This window comes from Pempheris klunzingeri, chromosome 14 (genome assembly GCF_042242105.1).
Source record: "Pempheris klunzingeri isolate RE-2024b chromosome 14, fPemKlu1.hap1, whole genome shotgun sequence".
In the NCBI taxonomy this organism is placed as follows: domain Eukaryota; kingdom Metazoa; phylum Chordata; class Actinopteri; order Acropomatiformes; family Pempheridae; genus Pempheris; species Pempheris klunzingeri.
In genome coordinates this window covers 2,995,027-3,017,182 of record NC_092025.1, presented here as the reverse complement: position 1 = coordinate 3,017,182, position 22,156 = coordinate 2,995,027, and the positions used below count along the sequence as shown (strand labels likewise).

The following is a 22,156-nucleotide window of genomic DNA, read 5'->3' as shown; positions in this document are numbered from 1 at the left end:
CTTTTTCTATCAAACAGATTCGGATGATAACGCTAAAGGCTAACACTGTAATACGCAACACAAATGCTCAAAAATATCTAAACGCGACCAAATTACATATTTAAATGTAGCATAAAATAATAATAAATAGCTTGAAACAATTAAACCCTGAAGGAGGAAACGACCTATAGGACCTCAAAGCTCCTTCCTGTTAAAGCCGCTCTCCTTCCACTCTATGACAAGTTTAAAACAAAATGAAACACGTGTAGCGTGTATGTGTCTGAGTCAGACAGCCTTTTTAAAAGATGGCTCAGTGTGTTTCCATACGTACGACGCCTACAGACTCTTTGAAAAGGCTTTTGTTCTCAGATTTAACGTAGCATGAAGAAGACAACAGATATGATTTGCAGTCAGGCAGCATTGATGACAGTCACTGGTCCTTTCATCTCCACAGTCAATAAAATGCATTTCTACAGAGGTCACCTTTAGAAAATAAAAGAAAATCTTACAAACAAGAAACTGAAAATCAAAGATAGCAAGTCCCCTGGCTGAACTGCTTCACACTATCTCACATAGGACTCGTTGAGACGCACGGCTTGTTGACGCACATAAATGCCACCCTTTCTCTCTCTCTAGAGGACCTGGAACTTCCAGGAGTTTTGGTCCTTGTGGTCCAGGCAGTCCATTGTGGTGAAGCCCAGTTTCCAGGCCTGCTGGTCCTTGTAGTCCAGGCAGTCAACAGAGGTGAAGCCCAGGGAGGAGGCAGTGCTGTAGCCCTGTGAGGACAGCGAGGCCGGGGACTGGCTTAGGGAGCCCCCCATTGAGGGCACAGTGATGGGGCTGAGGGCGCCCACGGTGCCTGACAGCTGCGAGTGCATGGGGGACAGGTAGGCGCTGCAGTCTAGGCCGGTGAAGTAGGAGGTGGTGCTGGCGTAGCCCTGACTGTAGGCCGACGGCTGGCCGTAGCTCATGGGGTAAGGTGAGGGCCGCTGCATGCAGGGGGCCGAGGAGGAGGCCAGGGGGTCGGGCAGGGGCGAGATGGCCGGGCTCCAGATGGACACAGCAGTGTTTCCAGTGCTGGAGCTCGGGGCCAGGCTGGGGCCTGACTGGGCAGAGGAGGGGCTGTAGGAGCCAGATGGGTTAGGAACAGGATCAGGGGCGCTGGGTTCCTGCACTGGAGAAGCCTTCTTTTTGGGAGGGCGGGGCTTGGACTGGCCACTGCTCTGCTGCTGCTGCTGGCGGCACTTGGCACGGCGGTTTTTAAACCAAACCTGGAGACACAAAGAAGAAAATACAACATGTCAGTACAGAAATCCGCTGTCAGACATGGAAATATATGTCTTGAGTTGTAAATAATGGTGAGAACACATGACTTATATAGCTGCATGGTTATACCATAAATGAAGAAGTTTGTTGCATTTAAAGTTGTCAGTATGTCCAGTCTCACTATAAGTAACCCACAAACACTGAACAGTGTGGCCTCCATCTTGGCTGTGGCCTACTCCTTCAGTACCTGCACACGAGACTCAGGCAGGTTGATCTTGAGGGCTACCTCCTCCCTCATGAAGATGTCTGGGTAGCGGGTCTTTGAGAACAGCGCCTCCAGAATGTCCAGCTGTGTCCGGGTGAAGGTGGTGCGCTCTCTGCGCTGCTTCCGGGGAGTGGCTGCAAACCGGAGAGACACAGAGAGGGATTAATGTGCTGGCAGCAACAGAGAGATGACATGAATTCTAACTGAGTCTCTTACAAAGGGAACATGACAAACATTTGAGTGATTATTTGGTTAGGCTTGTTGTTGTTCCCAGCTATGTGCATAATAAATACCAGCAAATAGATGAATAGAAAGCTCACAGTACAGGCTGCTTGTGAGCAATGTGGAGACAAAGTGTAATTTACTCTTTATATCAAATTATAATAATAGTGACTGGTTCTTTCAAGCATTTCACTTCTCCCAGAGAAGAAAGACACATTTAACTATAGTTTGCAGTTTGTAGTTGTATCTGTGTGCCCTCCGTGGTACGCAGCCAAATGCCTAGGTGTGTTTGTTTCAGAACAAGTATAGTGAGGAATTATAGATGTATTCACAGCAATTTGGCATTTAGCACAGATAGTGTCTCCATCTCCTGTCAGTCTATATTTATCTGAGCGTGAGAACGGGAACATTTGAGTTCCCTTGAGGGGAAAAAGTGAGAAACATTACAAAAAACAGTCCATGTCAAATCTTGTCTGATTCCTGACAGACACTGAACTCACAGATTATCTGCGCCTCAGTTCCAAAATGTATCTGCTCATTAACAAATCCATCTGTACTAACAGGGTCTATCCACGACAGCAGAGTCGTGTAGAAATTCACAGATGAACTTTTTTATTAAATCATCAATCCGTCACAAATAAAGTTACCCTTAGATAATAACTTTCTTCGGCTCAGAATATTGAAATGCTGATGTTATGGTACATTTTAAAATGTAAGCATTACTACCCAGCCTTTTCATCAGTACATCATATGAAACAAATTGTTTATCTTCAAATTTATTTTCCGTCACCACAGCGTTACGCACAGCCTGCGCGTCTTTACGCGTCATTTTGGGTAGAATAAATACTCTGAATCAGCGCAGCAGCCGGAGATAATTACGTAAAACAGAAAAAGTTTCAAAATATAGTTTATACTTACATGGATAAGCGACGGTCGTGTGAAGCACATCCATTCCGGGGCCAGGCAAATTTAACCCGTTCATGGTGTAATGGGGCTGCTTTATGTAGGACATCATCCTTACAGCGGGCTTTTAAGTCCTGTCGCTGACTTGTCTGTCGGACACGCAACACAACAGCCGAGGGCCCCTTAGAGCTCAGCTGGGGCAACAAGTCGGTGCGTCGGATCCAAACCCGCTGCGCAAAAAGCGGGACGCGCCGGAGTTCACCAGAGAAACCTCAAAGTGTTTTTTCTACCTGCAGTTTCAGCTTTTAGTGAGTGTCAGCTTAGCAGCAGAGCACACTGCAGCGCACTGAGCATCCGAACTGCTTCTGCAAGTCGGCTGTCTCGCACACACACACACAGTCAAGTCATCACACAGGTGAAGTGGCCCCAGGATGCCTTTGCGCCTTGGAGAGGTCGCTCCACTGAGTTTCTTTACCGGCACACGCTGCTAATTAGAGGGAGCAAGTGGCTCCAGCAAACCCCTCCCACCTCACACACGCGCGCACTACACGCACACAAGGTGAAGAGTCCAAAGCAACAGGCTACATAAGAAGACAAACTATTCTTATACTTGATAACCATTACAACACATAGATAGAAGGTGGTCCAAGTATAAATAGTGCAAATGTTCCTAAATAATATTTGTCCAAAAGTAAACTCTACAGCACATGACAATAACTACTTTTGAAGGATGATTTTGAATCCGTATTTTAATCTGTATTTTTCTGTATTCCACTTTTTAAAATAAATATTGTACACCTTCCACAAACCATCATTTTTACAATATTTCACATTTCATTTGTGGCTCTTTGAGTGGATAAAACAAAAACAGCAAGAATATGAGATATGATGTTATGCAAGTGATGTTATTATCATCATTATTATCATTAGTAGTGGTAGTGTGTGTTTCAGTTAACAAATTGATTCATTGTGATAAGCATTTATTTATTTCTAAGTGTGTCCTCTTGACGTTCTGTCTGTTGATATGGAAAAGAAGTGTGGTAACACCGTGTTTATTAAACTTTGAAAATGATGCTTCTGCATAAAAACAATTGAAACAGAGCAATTCTAATGAAAATGCCAGTTTCCTCTCACTTCTCATCACGTCCTCCCTCAAAGCTTTCTTTCCTTTTCCTGCTGTTGATCAATTAACCTGCTGCGCATGTGCTGCAGTTCATACATTCACACGTAATTGACAGATTACATTTATCTCCAAAACAGCTGTATACACACATGCTGCAATCGCACACACACACACACACATACACACACACCCAAACACCCAGATGCACAAAACCGACAAAGCTCATTTGATTTATCATAATATGCTTTATCTGAAAAGTAAGTATCTTATCTCCAGATAAAGGGAGGAAAGACAGAGCAATCCATTCAGTGGTGGAGCAGGAAAGGAGGCTGGAGGGAACTGTAGCCGCACAGAGGGGGAAATGGACGGGTCAGTGTTTAGACAGGGAAAAAAGAAAGACCAGAAAAGAGCCGAAGATAGAGAACACGGAGACAGGAGGAATCGAAGGTGGAGGGAGGTAGGAGAGGGAGCAACGTGGACAGAGGATTGAGAGCAAGGAGACAGCTGTGGCACCAAATGGAAACCTACATTTAGACACATGCCTTTTACATAGACATGGATAAAGAAAAACATGGGATTCTTGTTATCTGTCTTGTCTGTTTTGGTGGACTACAGTGTTGCCAGTACTGACAGGAGTGAGTTTGAGATACATACATGTGCACGTGTATTGTGAATGTGTATGTGCTCGTATTGCTGTGCACGTTTATATGTTCTGAGGGCCTTTGACAAACTTTTGGATTTGACTTGAGTTTAATTTGTAAATAATAGTTGCATTGGAATGTTGTAGAATTATCAATATGAGGGGGTGCAATCACTTGCCAAAATATCGACTCTGCTAAGTGTGGTTCATTTTTTGATTATTTTACCTGATAAAAAAGAACATATTTGTTTTTCAGACACTGTCCAGATGATGTTGATGATGGCGAAGCAACCTTCACCCAATAATAGAACAGCCCGTCCTGCAGCTGCAACAGCAAATAGGGAAGTAGGGAAGAGGACTGAGCTGGTATAATCCCTGCCCGACTGCCCTTCCCCCTAAAGCTGGACTCCCAGAGACACATTCAGGATGATGCAAGCAAGCGTTTTTACTTAAAGACTGGACAGTGTTTGTGTTCAACATGCTGGAGGCTGACTGAGGCCTGAAAACTCAGGAAGACAGAAATAAGAGAGAGAACAGGTAGATGTGAGTCAGGTGGGCGATGGGGGAGACAGAAGGGGAGGAGAAGCGAGAGGGATGGAGGAGAAGCGGGTGAAGGGGCAGAGGGTGGGGGAGGCTCCAGTTCTCGTCCCCACTGACACACTGCTGCAGTTAATCCAGATTAGAGTGTCTAAAACAGGTCGGCTAAATCTGCAGGCCAGCCAGCAATACAGAGGCTGCTGTCAGCCCCAATCACTCACCCTGCGCACACACACACATGTACACGAACACACACACAGACACACACACACACACACACACACACGCACACACACACACTGTAATAATCTCCTCTGTGCAAACCAGGTGCCACCAGCAGCTCAGCACAGCCCGCCACTAACCATCCCACCAGCCCCCCTTCCTCTCCAGTTAAGACTCATTCCAGTTGGACCTCCATACTGTCAGACTGGATACACACATTCACACACACTCACACTCACACACACACACACAGGAAGGTCTATTACACCACCAAGCACCACATTCAGCACTCAATTATTTTGTGGTTTCAAAGTCACTTTCATGCCCTTCTGGTTTATGAGACAGTCCACGTGGCAGACAGACATCTAGGTGTCCATCCTGAGACTCAGACCCATGACTCAGTGAGTGTGCACATTCAATCTGCTGAGTCACCGTAATGCCCAATATGACCTGCAGATTTAACATGTCCCGTGTCAATGAATCTGACTGTCTGAAGGAGGACATTGCAGCTGAACAGGTTCACATCTGAAATGTTACCCACCATATCTTATTTAAACTTTATTTAGGCAGGTCATGTCATTTAGACATTTTAGTGTCGCCATGTGAGCTGTATCAGTGAGCAGCAGCACAGTGGACAGAAATGATTATACAGCCGTGAGCAGTTCTTTAGATTATGTTGACCTATGGCCTGGAATTGAAATGCATTAAATCTATGCATTTTTCCTACCAATCTGCACACCATACTGAGCCATATCAAAGGGAAGGAAGATATTTTTTTAACATTAACTAAAATTAAACAATTGCAGTTAACTTGGTTTGATAAGTATATGCCCCCTTTATTGAAGCATATATCATACAGTAACTCAGGGTGCAGCACCTGTATAGAATCACAGCAATTAACATGATGACATGCATGCATGACTCCTGCACCTTTTTAAACAACTTTGTCAGTCATTGTAATGTCAGAAACTATGCAGATGATACACATCTGTATATCTCTGTTTCACCAGACAGTGTGAGCTCTTTGAGCGCTCCTGTCTCACAAACATCAATATTTGAATGAGCAAATTTCAGCTAAAGAAAACAGATAACCTACATGCAGGATTGACAGTACAGAAGCTGCACTTGTTTCAGTGTCTCTTCAAACAGGGACACAAGTTACAGATGTGAGAGTGATTTCAGACTCAGGACTACATTTTACTTGTCAAGGTTTTCATGCCAACAACATGCCAGCACTAACAGCAATACTGTAATACTGACGTATGCCTCGACTAGTTGCTTAAATTACTGCTATTCTCTTTATGTTGAACCATCTCAGAAGTCTTTAAGAGACTTGCAGCTAATGCAGTGAGCCAGGATTTTACTAGTACAAATAATAGATTACATTTAAGTGAGTGAAAGTTTATTACAATCCAGTATCTCAAAGGGCTGCACATAAAACACACAACAATGGTCAACGTCAGCAAAATGTATGGAAATGTATAAATGGTAAATTACACACAGAACATTATAAACAAAATATTCTGAATATTCTAAAATACAACAATTCACAAAATACCCTTAAAACTCCTCTCCATTCATACCTGCAGACAGGCAAAAAAGCACATATATACAGAAATGTGTAATATACAGCACATGTAACCATGTGGAAAAAAGTGAACATAACCTGGATAACCATCATTTAGTTTTTGGGACTCAGTGATGTTGAAGGCAGAAATAGAAGCAAATAGATGTGTTTCAAGGTGATTTTTATTGCTCCACTGCCCTGACACTGCACTGGCTCCTGAACTTCATCTGTCTTTTTACTAGGTCTCACAACTTCACGTATCAGTGACTGATTTTATTTGGTCCAGTTAGACCTCTGAGGTCTTCTACTGTCATTGTTTTAGATGTTCGTAACAAGAAAGTCGCAGAGGCTAGTTTTCTTCCTTTAATGCCCCAAAACTGTGGAATACCCTCCTTCAGAACAGCAAACTGCCATCACATTACTGGTATTACTGTGATATTCATGTGTAAGCAGTATTTTGCTGTTAGCAGGTTGAGGTGGAGCTAGTTTGAACTACTTTATATAAAGTTAAATAAAACAACAAGGGTCCCCAACCAGATACCTGAGCAGATGATACTCAGCTTTACATTTCCATAAAGCCTGACAACTGACATCAGCGGGCGAAGCTACAAGAACGCCTATTAGAAATGATGCAATGGATGTCATCCAACTTCCTCCTTTAAAATGCTGAAAAGAAGTGAAATGCTGTTCCTTGGTCCTAAGAAGATCAGAAACAATTTCAGTGATTTCACTCTAAACATAGCTGGTTCCACAGTTTCACAAAGCCTTAGTACTAGATATATCTGTGCCCCATTTGATCCAGAGCTGTCTTCAGAAAAGCATGTGATGTCACAAAGACTGCATATTTCCATTTAAGACATATTTATAATAATATATATTTAAGATTAGTCCCATCCTTTGCCTGGCTGTTGCTGAAATGTTTTAAATAGGCTTGACTATTGTAATACCCTTCTCAGGTTTGACTAAATCATCTATGTATACCAGTGTACCAGATATGGCTGCTAAGATATGAGCCAGGACAAGAAAATTTGACCATGTTTCCCCTGTTTTCACTTCATTACACTGGCTCCCTGTGCACGCAAGAGCTGACTGCAAGGTCCTACTTTTAATTTACACAATACTGAACCATTGTACAGCTCTCATTTAGTCTGCCCTGAATTCAAAGTTACGTTAATCCAGGGTTGTTTTTTTGTATAGATGTGTGTTTTCACCTGTATCTATAAGTTCTGTGTGTATTTTCTGTATGTTTTTTTTTACAATGTCCTCATATGTCTGTCTTTGTTGTTTTTATGCATTTTTTAAAACATTTTTTTTAAACTCATCATATTTCTTCATGTAAAAATGAATCTGAAAAGTGACCAGTACACCAAACAGCTTTTGAAATTTGTAGTAACTACAAAACAGCCCTAAAAACAGGTCAAACTGCAGTCTGTGTTCTGGTTGTGTACCAGGCTACTGACAGCAAGCTGGACAGGGAGTGAGAATGCTAGCCTATAGCTAGCCTATGTAATGAGCGCTAGCTTGTGTGAGATAGCCACGGCAAGCCTTACCTAAAATTAAAGCTAAGTTTAGATCAGGGGTGTCCAAACTACGGCCCGCGGGCCAACTGCGGCCCGTGCTCCAATTTTCATTGGCCCGCAGGAAATTCTAAAAATGTATTGGAACACGGCCCACACATGGAACCTGCGCTGGACTGTGTTGTACTTCTTAGTCTCACCACTAGGGGGAGTAACTGTCTTGAATGAGGCAGCTTCTCCATAAAATGAGTAATAGAAGAAGAAATGTGCTACAGGTGACCCAAAATGGCAGAATTAAGGAAACGTAAGGGAGTAAGTGAGTGTAGAAAGTTTGAGACGCGGTGTGCGATGAGAGCACAGCTAATAACTAATGAAGATCACTTCTGCTGCTTGATGTTAGCAGTCTAAAGAGCACCAGGACGGGTGAGGATGTTTTTGAAGCTGGGCCAGGTGCAGTTGGCATGATGGGACTTAAATGGGACGAGCTGTGTGGAGGTACAACGGATGGAGCTCCAGCTGGTACAGGCGAACGCAAAGGAATCTACGGTGTCCGCTGAGGGACAAGAAAGTAGAGGTAAGTCTGTTGATTCAAGCACCAGGGCTCTAGCACAGACTATTTCAAGCTTCCCTCTCTGATGCTGGTGCTGGTGGTGGTTCTGTATGTGGCCCTCAGTGAAAAAAGTTTGGACACCCCTGGGATAGATACTGATTTTCCAATATACATTATTTGTAAATGGTAAATATCCATTCTGATCAACTGACATATTGATTTTTCAGTTTGTTATTCAACATTTTAAATATGTCGGCAGCTAAATCAGTTTTTGATGGAGAAGGAAAAAAAACAACTAAACCCCTGCTAAAGGCAGCTAGCATAGCATAAAGGTAGCTAGCATAGCATAAATGTAGCTAGCTTAGCATAAAGGCAGCTAGCATAGCATAAAGGTAGCTAGCTTAGCATAAAGGCAGCTAGCATAGCATAAAGGTAGCTAGCTTAGCAGGTCTCAGTGGCTGCCATCTCATTTTATGACTCCTGAATTTCATGTTGTGGCTAAAATATCTTTAAGTCACATACTTAATTGTGTTAAATTGTTAGTTTGTGATATTAATTACAGAAAGCTGAGCATACTTCAGAGCATTCAGTGGAGACTTATTGACATTTATTAGAGCTAAAATTAAGATTTTCTACGTCTGTAGCGGCTGCTGTCTTTCTGATGAAGAATAGCTTTTAATAAATGTAGCACATGAAAATTACAATGTTCCCTTTTTTAGAGCAGTGGAGGTATAAAGTAGCATAGAATTTAAATATTCTATTTATTTATTTAAATAAAATACAACTTACTTAAAAAAAAATACTTTAAAATTGTGCTGTACTTGATTGAGTAAATATACTGAGTAACTGTCAACCACTGGCAAACTCCCTTAGTATTTTCATGAAGAATTTATCTTTTGTATCTGGCTTTAATTTGGGATAGAACTATTGGTTTCTGGTACTTATTGTTATCGTTCACTTTTGTTTTCTAGTTTTTAATCCAGTGTTTGCATGAAGGCATAAAGCTTATAACTGATAACTGGATAATGCACAATGAAGGTAAACCTGGTTCACATGTTTAACATTCAATATAAAAACTACAGCGACAATAAACTTCTTATGCAAGGTGTGTTCGTGTGTGTTCGTGTGTGTGTGTAATGAGTCAGGAGTTGCAGTGTGAGGTGAGGTGTGTCAGTGTGGAGGATGAGTGATTACAGTGGACAGTAATCCTGCAGATGGATTAGCAGGTGGTATTAGGAGAAGTGGGGGTGTAGCACACTGCCACCTCTGAACTGTCACAATATGGAGCAGCAGCTCGCAGGGCCTCACCTCCGTCTGCCTCAGCCCAGCAGCACACACTGGACATTGTAACACACACTGGGATGGTCGGGCATGCAAGGGTGATGGTCACTGGACTGATGAATGAATTATCAAACCTGCAGCGTTGATCCTGCAAAAAGGCTGCTGTTATTATTGTAGGGAGGAAGCTTGATGATGACCAGGCTTTTTGAGTTTATCTAACTCACTGTCTATTGGAATATCAGTTATCTACACTCCTTGATTGTGGACAATGACCTTGTTACACGTATTACAGTAATATATGCTGCTGATACATTTTCCATAAGGTATTTGTTTTGATGACGATACAATAACCCTTAAATAACCCTTTATATTGTGCATCTACTCCAATAATAAAAGTATAACATATCCGAGGGTTTCAAGCATTAAGTGACCACTATAAGAACCCCTTAATGGCATTTATCACAGGTATACATGTTGTGCTGGTAACAAGACGCAGCATCCAATGTTTATTGGGCCTGTGTCTACTCACTTTTTCACTCACCAGGTTTGATGTTTTCTGAGTATAAGGAGGTTAAAGTTGAAATCTGCTCAGGGAGAATGTCAGCAGACAGTAATATAAAGCTGCATCATTATCTTATTATTCAAAAGACAGTAGGAAAATGAATTCACATCATATGTAAACACAAAAGGGAACCCCAGTCCTCGTCTTGATGCTGCAGTGAAATATACTACCTATACTACAGTGAAGGTCTCATTGTCAGACTTCTTTAAGTGATTTTACGGTGTCTAAGTTTAGAAGTAGAAACCAATCAAATTAATGGAAAATAACAGTTCCAGCTGAGCTCTTCCATTTCTAATTAATACATTTGATAGAAGAGATACTGATGCTGTTTTTCAGAGCTACGTCTGGCTTTTGTGTCCCAACACTTTGGTTGTTTGTTTTTGCTATTTCAACCAGTTAATTCCACTTAATGTTAGAGATCAGATGGGAACACTGGCCCGGGTCAGAGTCACCCATACATGCTTTCCACCTCAAATTCATACAATTCAGAGTTGATCCTCTACGGCTGTCAGACATTATTATGCAATCTTTTTTTCCAGTGACTTTCCATTGGATTGTTATGATCTTGGTGAGGATGAGCTTGTGAGGGCATGTTTCTCAGATTCTCTGCAGCAGAGGAGGAAAAGTTGTGCTGGTAAGACGGGCATTAGGTCAAGTTTAGGCTGAGCCCAGACAACTCTCCTTCCAGGCTTGGCAATAGGCTACCTGGGAGAGCACGTTTGAGCCAAAACCTTCTGTGCCACCATTTGACTCATTTAATTACTTAAAACTGGGTAAGAGAAAAGCCAAACAGATGAGTAAAAATTATACAAAAAATACTAGAGATATAATATTTGAGAATTGTTGCTGCTTCTTGGAAAAAGGAGGAACGGCTTTCCATGCAGTCACCACAGTGATTAACAGTTTGTTTTTGTTTTTTAAAGTTTAATTTATAGGACTTTTCATCATCATAAAGTCAGCAGCTCCTCACTGGGACTGCTGCGTACCCTCTCCAGCTTTGGGCGTAGATGCATCTTCTCAGGGGTGAAGCTGACCAGCAGAAGGGAAACATACAGCACAGCTCTCCTCCACAGTCAGACCCAACGTGATGAGTGAGTTTTCACTGACATCTGCTGGACAAACATCACCAAGTGTTTGTGGTTTGAACCTTGAATCTTTCTGTGTGGAGTTGTCATGTTCTCCCCGTGCTTGTGTGGGTTTTCTCTGGGTGACTTAACATGCAGGTTAATTGGTGACTCTGAATTACAGTCAATAGTGTGTTTGCATTTGAATATGTACCAATAATGTTAACATCTGTCACACCGTAGTTATGTAGAATTATCTCTGCTATCATGTTTGACTCTTGTATCTGAAGGGTTTGTTGTATCTGTTAAGTATGAATAAGGAACTCAATGACATTGCAGGTGCCAGCTTTTCTCACTGTGCATCTGCAGCCTGTTCTATATACAGCTTTCCAAATTGTTATCCTTAGAGCAATTTAAATTTCTAATGTCATCTTACTTCACTTCAGCTGGTCTTATTTTAATTTGCTAAATTTACTCCTAACATTCTATTACTTTCCTAATTTGGTTTTATTGTTTTTACTTTTTATTACCATCTTTTTTTTAAAAACTTCCTTTTGTGTTTCTTGGTGTCGTTTACACTTTAGGTCTCCGCCTCAACGTATGTCCCAGTTAAAATAAAGGTTAAAGAAGAGATATAAAGAATGAATTTGCCTTGGCGTGCTGGCCATACCATAATCAAAGTGGAAAAATAGACAGTAGAAGTACGCACAAGTACTGGAAGTCTAGAGATAGAAAAATTTACGATATACAGTATGAAAAAATATAATAAAACATTCATGCATCTCTGTTTTTAAAATAAAAATAAAAATCTGAACAGTTTATGCAGGAATGTGCAAAAGAAAAACACCAAAGAATGTGCACAGGTTAACAGTATGAAGTAAAGAGAACATGTTTATTGTGCAGAGATTTTCATCACAAGAGAATTTATAAAGAAAACATTAATAAAGACAAGGTTAGCTCTTTGAGTCGGGATGTCACAGACAGTACCAGTAGATGGCAGAATCGTACATGTGATGGTCGAATCAACTTCAACACGAAGAAGAACATGCACATGCTGCCTTTCAGAGCGTCATGTGGCTGTGTAATCATGCGAAATAGTCAGACGATACTACTGAAAAAAAACAACAGTGAAGGAAACTGACAACCAAATTAATTAAATAAGAGATATATTTCTCAATCTAAACGGACTTTTGGCATCAAAACCCTAATTTCCCTCTTCGATTGATCGTTCTGAAGCACTAAATGCTATATGTCCGATGGACGCGAACGCAGCAACTCCCGAACCCGGATGTTTTGCATCATGAGCCGCTTCATGCTCAAGCTACAAGGAGGACTTTGAATTTGTTCCTTGAAAATCAAATAAAATTCGTTATCACTGAATCAAGCGTTGGACCTACATCAGCTGGTAGCTGTGTTTTGAAACGAAATCCCCAAAATGTTTTCCAATTTGTTCTTGTCGCTGTCGTGAATGGAGAACAGCATCCAAACAGCAGGGAGACAAGTCTTCATTGGTGACATTTCTGCTAAGTTCAGTGAGTCCAGCTCCGTCCGGCAGCATGCTTCGGGAGCCCTACCCCTTCGTGGAGGACAGCTTCAGCCGCTTCCCGTCGCAGAGCAACATTTACGGGCTGTGTCAGGCCGGGGAGCAGGAGCTGCTGGCGGCCACTCTCAAAGGGAAGGTGGTGTGTTTCAGGTACCAGGAGCTGCAGCAGAAAATCCGACCCGTGGCCAAGGAGGTTCAGTTCACCTACATACCAGGTAGTGACCGGAGGCCCCCAGCAGTCCTCATCAGAGCAGGAGAGGAGAGAGAGCTTCATGTTTGTTCAGAGCATCAATCAATGTCCGACAGCACACATGTAGTGGTACAATGGAACCTGTACATAAATACTTAGTAAAGTTCACATCTGAGGTACTTTAACTTCACTTGAGTGTTTAATTTCGAGGCTACTTTATACTTTATACTCCACATTTCAGATTGAAATATTGCACTTGTAACTGTACTGCATATCTCAGACAGCAGCAGCTACCAGTTACTTTGCTGATGCACATTTCACATCCGAAACATGATGAGCCAATAAAACGACCCAACATTATACGGAACAGTTCAAATCAAGCAGCATGCGGCCTACACAGTAATGTATCAATAATGATAATAATAATATATGTTCACTTGTATTGTACATCACAGCATTACACTTTTTACTCTGACTGCTTTTACTGAAGATACTTTAAGTACATTTTGCTGTAAATATTAGAATAAATTAGCCAAAGGAGCATTTTCAAAGCAGAACTTTTACTGTGGTGTTTCTACCTTTTACTCAAAAGATGTGAACACTGATCACATCACTTCATATTTACAAGGCATACATACTAAATATAAATGAAAGACGTAAACACAAACTCACTAACAAACACAAAAGCAAAATTCCTACATGTGTAAAAATGAGAATAATAGTTGATAATGAATGAATAAATGATCATAGAAACAAAATGGAATACAAATGATTTACAACAAATACAACAGTCAATTCTAATCACAGTGAAGACTAGAGGCATCCTGTCCTGAAGCCCTGTCCTCCTCTAGTGCTGAACTGCAGTGCACTAAAACAGAAATGATGCAAAGTGAACAACACGAGACAGAACTTTACTCGTCCTGAGAGAGGTTGTTGAATGTAAATCTCATCATTTCACGAGTAGATTTTCTCCTCGTAAATGATTTGAGGCCAGGCCTGGACTTAATATGGAATATGGATTACAATATATTGATATGATAATATGGACTGTACAGAATCAAACACTGGAGATGATAAAGTATCTTCACAACTGCATCGACCATAATTAAAAAAGACAAAGAGGTCCTGTGTGCATCATGTTTGCATAAGTGAACTCAGGTGTTGGGATAGGAAACGTGTATGAATTTGATTATGAATATTAAAACATTCATCATCATTCATAGCATTAAGATCATTAATAAATGAATGATAATTACACCATGTTGATTTGATCTTTATCCACCTTTACTTTCACAGTGATTATCAATGTTAAAGATACAAGATTATCTTTTTTACAGCACAGGGGTTCACAGAGAGAATTAATTTATTGTCCCTAATATAATATTTGGTGAAATGTAGCCAGAGGAAAGAAGCTGTCCTGTAGTCTGGCTGTACGACAGTGGTGACTTCTATATCTGTGTCCAGACGGCAGCAGGGGGAGCATGCTGCCGTCTGGGAAGGGTATTGCCTGTTAGTATCCTGTGGGTGCTGCACATGCACCTCATCTCACTGAGCTCACTGATGCTCGGTAGAGGGGTGCACTGAGCTGTTTTAATTACCTGCTGCATTCTTCAACAGTCTTTTAACCAGCTGTTTTTAATCAGCTGTTTGACAGATAGCATTCAATTAAGATAAAAAGAAAATCAATAAAAAAATGTATTTTCTGCTTCAGAAAACCAGCATAACAAGGCCCAATCATCCATCCATCCATTTTCTATACCGCTTATCTGTCAGGGGAGCTGGAGCCTATCCCAGCTGACCTCGGGCGAGAGGCGGGGTACACCCTGAACTGGTCGCCAGCCAATCGCAGGGCCACATACAGACAGACAGACAACCACTCTCTGTCACTCTCTCACTCACACCTACGGGCAATTTAGAGTTACCAATTAACCTAATGTGCATGTCTGTGGATTGTGGGAGGAAGCCGGAGTACCTGGAGAGAACCCACGCTAGCATGGGGAGAACATGTAAACTCCACACAGAAAGACCCCGAGTTCAAACCGGGATTTGAACCCGGAACCTTCTTGCTGTGAGGCACAGAACGGTGCTAACCACAGCACCACCATGCTAAGGCCTAATCAGTAATGAATAAATAGTTTTGTAGGTCATTTAGTCCTGAAACTTGCGCTGCAGCTGTGTAGGCTTCCATACATGTCTGTTATTATTGAGGCTGCACATTTGATCCTGTCCTCTTTTTCTAGTTGATGCTGAAATCGTATCAATCGATGCCTTCAACAAGTCTCCACCCAAAAGAGGCCTGGTGGTGGGCATCACATTCGTAAAGGTACGTTCATATTTAAGTTCACTAGTCACAGCATGTGTGTGCTTCACTATAAGGTTTGTAAATCCTACAAGTGTGGAAGCATTGTTAATGATGGCTGAACTCCTGCAGGACTCTGGTGACAAAGCCACGCCGTTCCTGAATATCTACTGCGACTATGAGCCCGGCTCAGAATTCAACCTGGAGTCTATTGCACGTGAGTGAAGTGGTGTCCAGATGTGTACGGTGCTCACCCTGACAGATGTTTCCCGTGCTGATGTTCGTCTGTGTGTGTGTGTGTGTGTGTGTGTGTGTGTGTGTGTGTGTCTGAACAGAGAGTTGCCTGAATCTGGAGTTGCAGTTCACTCCCTTCCAGCTCTACCACACAGAGTAAGTTTCCTGCTGCAGAGCTGTTTCACAAAGGTAGCTCAAGTTCATGTTGTTGCCACGGCAACTATCACTGCAGGCCAAACCTGTAAGCCAGGCGCAGGTTGTTGTTCAGGATTACTGATCAAAACATGTGAACATTTGATTAGATGCATCTTCACTTAAGCTTTAACTATTTATTTTCTTGTGCTTTTATTATCTTTTACATGCAATTTAATGTTTCTGTGTCTTGTTTTTATTGTGTTTTATCTCCTTTGAATTACCTTGTGTCTGAATGGTGCTATATAGATAAATGTGCCTTGCCTTACGCATTTTGAACAGACTTTACAGTACAAGTACTCCTGAATGGGGTTTACTGTCTTTATGGCATCAGATTGTCAGTCTGTCAGCAGGCTTTTCTCTCTGTGTCAGAGTGCAGTGTGAAGATGGAGGCAGAGAGACGGTATTTCTGCTCAGTGGTCATGACCAGAGGATCCACCTGTACAAAGAGGTCAGGACGAACCTGTGTGTGTGTGTGTGTGTGTGTGTGTGTGTGTGTGTGTGTGTGTGTGTGTGTGTGTGTGTGTGTGTGTGTGTGTGTGTGTGTGTGTGTGTGTGTGTGTGTGTGTGTGTGAGAGAGAGAGAGAGAGAGAATTTTAATCAAGACTTGAAAATGTAGATTGAATTCTTTCCTCCTCTTTATCTCTGTATTTATGTCTCCATGTGTGTCTTTATGTGAGTATATGTTCTCATGTGTAGACATATTTAACAGTTGCTCTTTTTAAAAGTTCATATACATGACTCATATAATTATGGTATATTTTTAGTAAACCCTTTAACTACATTCAGTATTTATGAATCTTTGTGCTCTTCAAAAAGCAAAAGCATTGATTTTCAATCCTTTTCAATTTTCAAATCAATTGTAGTGTCCTGTGTTTTGTTCTGTGGAGACATTAAATTAAAATCCAAACATCCTTTTAATTAATTAATCCTTTTTTGTATTTTACCATTAGATAAATCAAAGGACTAATACATAGTTTTGCGCTCTCTTGTTGTGTGTTAGTTTATAAAGTACAAAGCACCATTAAAGGGTTAATTTGTCAGAACAATCTTACCTGAGTTTAGCAGCTGTTCTGGAGCTTTCCATCACTTCACATGATCTCCTACAGTAAATGGAGTTTTCCCAGATAGATGTTCACTTTTCAGTACTCCTCATCCACGTTGGCTTAAAAGTTGAGTTTCAAAATTCATCCCTGACCTTGAAGACAGCAGTTGACAACAAGATTCATTGTTCTGTCAAATAGAAAACCTGTGGCTTAAAAGATAAAAGCTACCGGAAGGTTTTTGTCTTATAAGAGAGATAAAACAAGACAGTAATGAGTTCTGCACATCTGCAGGAGTCGCTCGCTTTGATTGATCATGCAGCATCAGAGCAGCATTCAGTCTGACTCTCCTGTTCCCAACAGAACGCCTCCCTTCACCAGTTTGAAGAACAGCCGGTGGAGAAACTCTTCCCTGAACTACAGCAACTTCCCAGCAAGTCAGTCTGAGTCCCTTTGCTCCGTTAGCTCTGTGCCTGCTTGATTGTGTGTGGTGTGACTGGGTGACTGAGACCTTCAGGAACGTGCAAGTCTCTCTTTATTTGTGTTAAAGGTGCAGTCTGCAGGATTTAGTGGCATCTAGTGGTAAAGGTGCAGTTTGCATCAAACCCAAGACCCCTCAGCTCACACCTCCCTTTCCAAATGTGTAGGAGAAGCTACAGTGGCTGGCAAGGATTCATTCTTCTTGTTCTAAATAATAATAAGAAGAATGATAGTCGATTTGTCGTTTGGATTCTTGAAGTTCTCACAACACAAAATGGTTTTCCTGTTCTTTCTTCTTATTCTTCTAACCGGTGCGTTCACGTCACCAAAGTCAAGCTACCGTTTACTTTAACATAAAAATATGAAAGGCCCTGTTTCTCTGTTCTGGAGGGCTTATTTTAAGTTGACAAAAACACAATGCTTAGTTTACACTACTGAGCACATAATTATGAATACTGTATCCCATTTCTGCCATTAGATCCCTTAAATCCTACGCACTGCACCTTTAAGCAGTCTCATAACAGCAGCAATATAAAATGCAACAGAAAAGTGACTAAGTGAACAGTATTCACAACAAGGCAATGAGACAATTCATAGAGAATAAAGACAGTGAGGAGAAAGGTGGGAAATCAGCAGCATCAGTACGGCATTTAAACTGAAGGCAAAAAGTGGTGTTTCACTACTGTCCAGTCAGCAAGCAAATACTGTGTGTCAGCACATCTGCTGAGCTAAATGTATGTGTGATCCATAGCCCTCTGTGTCTAATGCTGTGCGTCCCCTCCCTCCATGCAGTGTGCTGTGGCTGGATGTGTTGAGTATAGCTGGTGGCCGGCGACTCTCAGCGTATGGCTGTCAGAACGGCTGTGTTGGACTGGCTCTGGTCAACCAGACAGGACCAGGTAACACTTTTCACAGAGGTTCACATCTGTCACAGTCTGTCACATGACCTGTCTAATGACTCCTTTTCACACAGTTGCCCTCCAGAGTGTGAGTGTGAAATGCAGTGAAGCCCCCCCCCTTCCTTCATCCTCCTCTCCCTTTGGCCAGATTCCAGTGTTGTATTACTGCTGCGCAATATCAGGATACTAAAACTGAAGCAGCTATATGGAAATGAGCCAATTTAATTTGATCTTTAAATTCATCATTTACACCTTTGACACAGCTCTAAATTTCGCATCTATGAAATATGATGCAATGCATTAGATAGTTGGGAGGAGCGATGGTTTCATTCAATTGAGAGCACTACATAGTGCCAAAATTATTTGTAAATAGTATGTGAAGGAGTAAACTCTGAATTATAATGCATGTAACACTACTGGTCAGCTGCATTCATTTTATTAAGATTACAGTTTGGCCTCGTCTCTCCACTCGTCAACAGGGAATACATTAAGTTTACAATATTGCATCTGTGCTGGATGAATTATTCATATTCAGTAAGTCGTAGTGTGATCCTAGAGTGAACAGTGTTGAGAAATGAACGTAGGAACACAGATCTTATTTTGTTAATTTGAGTATGAAAACTGGTCCTAAATCCCCCTGATGGGATTTTCAAAAACATCTTTTATATGATTCCCATCTTGGTTCTGTATTAAATGACTACAAGATGCGATAGCCATGAATGTACTGTGAGATGATACCGAGCTGTGTTTGAAGGGTACTGGGTGTTTTTATCAGAGGTTTTGCAGAGCTGGCAGTTCCAGTTTGACAGTCCAATCTCTACAGTGCTGCTGTTCCCTCTGAGCTGCCAAACTGAGCCTGGCCAGCCGAGCGGAGAGAAAGGTTTGTCACTGCTCTGTTACTGATCAGCTTATATCTTATAACTTCCACTTATATCTGACCATCACTGTGGATATGTTTGGTACAAATCAAGGATTTCTTGACTGATTGTTTGTGTCTTTGCTTTTTCAGGTGTGAAAATCGAGGGCTACAACCTCCTGGTAACCAGCACTATAGAGATGGCAGTTGTCTACAGGTCAGAGTCACATAACTTCATAAAGACTTTCACTGAATTTTATTCACTGAGCTTCATCTCTGTGGTTGAGAAAATGGCTCCGGGCTGAGTTCAGAACTGTGTGTGTGTGTGTGTGTGTGTGCGCATGTGTGTGTGTGTGTGTGCTCAGAGATGTCCAGGAGCGAGGCTTGTCTCACTCGGTGTGCCTCTCAGAGAGTGACCAGTGGGATGCAGTGCTTTGTGCTCTTGTCATTGACCTGGATTTTGACGGGCAGAAGGAGGTGCTGTTAGGAACATACGGGCAGGTCAGTGCTCCTCTTTATTAATGGACTTCATGAATAGTGCTTTAAAGGACCAAGCTGGTGATTTTGTAGTTTTATTAATGAAATCATTTAATAAAATCTATCAATAAAATCTTTGACTTTTTAAAAAACAGAAATTCTGTAAAACAGCTGGTAACAAGAGGAGGTCGTGGATTTGTTGGGGACTACTTTCAGCTGCTGATGAATGCACATGTAGTGCACTACTGAGTATATGTTGCAACAGGACAGTGTGGTGTATCAGGCTTTGGGTTCATTGTTGGTTTTGGTCTTTTCATGGGATTTGTTGACACTAAGAAAACTATAAAACTTCACCAGACTTCCCCTTGAAGTAAAATAGATATACAGTAGGTCCAGAGCTATTGGATCTGATGCAGCGTGACATAGTAGGACATGTTTGTGGTCACTTTTCAGGCATCTGATGCGTATCTGCCTTTCTGCCATGCAGGAACTTCTTTGTTATAAATTCCAGCTGGCAGAGAGCGGACGAGATGGACAGTTTCAGCTACAGTGGAGGCGGAGCTTCAAGAGCCCTTTGCTGTCCATCATCCACTTAGACCTGACTGGAGACGGTCTGAGAGAGCTGGCTGTCCTCACACTAAAGGGACTTCATATCTTACAGGTGTGCAGCACAAAGCTGTTACAGTAATCTACGATAGCGATAAAAGCCTCAGTGCCTCTCTGCTGTTGATCACACTGTTGATCTGCATATCAGCACAATGGACAGCTCATCTGCTTACTAAGTAAACACAAGAGCTTGCTCTGGGAGGGAGAAAAGATGCCATTTGTCACTGAAAAGTGAATTGAAATGATCAACTAATAACTGACCTCTACTGGCCTTCAGCAAAAATTGCACCTGAATTGATAAAACTTCGTCTGTGGTGGCCTGTAATTGTCAAAAACAATCAGTTTTCACATAACAATAATAATAATATTAATAATAATGATAATAGTAATAGATCAGAGAATAATAAAATGAACATAACAGTGAAAATAAACTGAAATAATGTGTACAACAATATATTGAAATAAGAAAAACACTAGAAATGATTATTAGACATACAATACAATTGATTAAAAAGTGCAAAGTGAAAAGTGCATTTCAAAAAGTGTGTGTTTTTTTTTAAAGAGGACAAAAATGGCTTGCATGATGTCCTTCAGCAGATCATTCCAGAGCGACGGGGCCCTGAGAACATTAGAACCAAACATACGCTGTGATACCATAGAACCACCATGTAGCGTCATCCTCCATCACCGAGCAGCTGAAGGCCAGCAACCCTAACAAAGAGGAATGATTAGCATGATCTGCTGTACCAATTCTAGAGCAGAGCTCAGACCTGTCTTACATGCTTTGTATCTCATGCGATGTGATTCCCTGTCTTTCCAGCATACACTCACCAGCACTGCTGATTTGGTCCTCGAGCGGCTCACCCAGAGGGTGTCAGGGCTGACAGCTGGCTCCGAGGTGGACTCGGCCAAAGCTGGAGACACAGAGGAGAAGGACGATCCAGCTAAGGAAGAGGAGTGTACAGCTAAGACGCCATGAAATGAAGAGGATAAATGGTGCTTTTGCTTTACATGTGGAAGTCAGTGGTGAGACTGAAGCATCGCCGGTGGAACGTGAAGGATTTTCACATAGATGGGTTTGTTTGTGTGTGTGAAGCTCACAGGAACTCAGTGTACAGCCCTCAGCAGTCTGTGCCGATGAGTTTGATAGTCGGGCAGTGACGGCCAGTGTGGAGCTGATGACAGTTTAAAAACAAACAGGGTGGAATTGGACTGCACTCGAAGCTCACAGCACTTCGTCTTGTGATGGAAAAGACCTTTTTTTAAAAACAATATTCACACTGTGCCTCCACATCATCTCATCCATTCCTTCTGTCCTGTCTGTCTCTCCTTCATCTCCCACTGTTTGTCTCTCTCATGTTTTCCTTTTATTGTCACAACTTGACTGCTTGCAGAGTGATGGAAAAAGAAAGTGTTTGAAAGGCCCAAGTGAGGCTGTGAGGTGACGTCCTGTAGCTGGTGAACAGGCAGGTAATAAATAACACACTGACCCACTCTTTCTGTTTATTTATCTTACTGTGTTCAGTTCTTTGTGTAGTTCATCTGACTTCGTATCAAGGTTTTTCGTAACACTTTTGTTTACTGAAGTTTTCAGGGTGTACATGGATCAGTGATTCAGTTTGAATGCCTTTAATTTCTC

General features: G+C 41.7%; 2 protein-coding genes across 2 annotated transcripts; one reads left to right on the top strand and one right to left on the bottom strand.

Annotated features, from left to right (window-relative positions):
* Positions 1–611: 611 nt before the first annotated feature.
* On the bottom strand, positions 612–2,747 carry crx (cone-rod homeobox). The gene is made up of 3 exons (XM_070843740.1): positions 2,651–2,747; positions 1,493–1,644; positions 612–1,250 (listed from the first exon to the last, which is right to left on the bottom strand). Exons 1-3 carry the CDS (start codon positions 2,745–2,747, stop codon positions 612–614), a joined length of 888 nt encoding a protein of 295 aa, XP_070699841.1.
* A 10,243-nt stretch (positions 2,748–12,990) lies between these two features.
* Positions 12,991–22,011, top strand: kptn (kaptin (actin binding protein)). Its single transcript, XM_070843660.1, has 12 exons — positions 12,991–13,456; positions 15,672–15,754; positions 15,863–15,947; positions 16,066–16,120; positions 16,529–16,607; positions 17,563–17,636; positions 18,472–18,578; positions 19,354–19,458; positions 19,588–19,651; positions 19,800–19,935; positions 20,399–20,572; positions 21,338–22,011. The coding sequence occupies exons 1-12, from the start codon at positions 13,255–13,257 to the stop codon at positions 21,494–21,496; spliced, it is 1,323 nt and encodes a 440-aa protein (XP_070699761.1). The 5' UTR covers positions 12,991–13,254; the 3' UTR covers positions 21,497–22,011.
* The last annotated feature ends 145 nt before the right edge of the window (positions 22,012–22,156 follow it).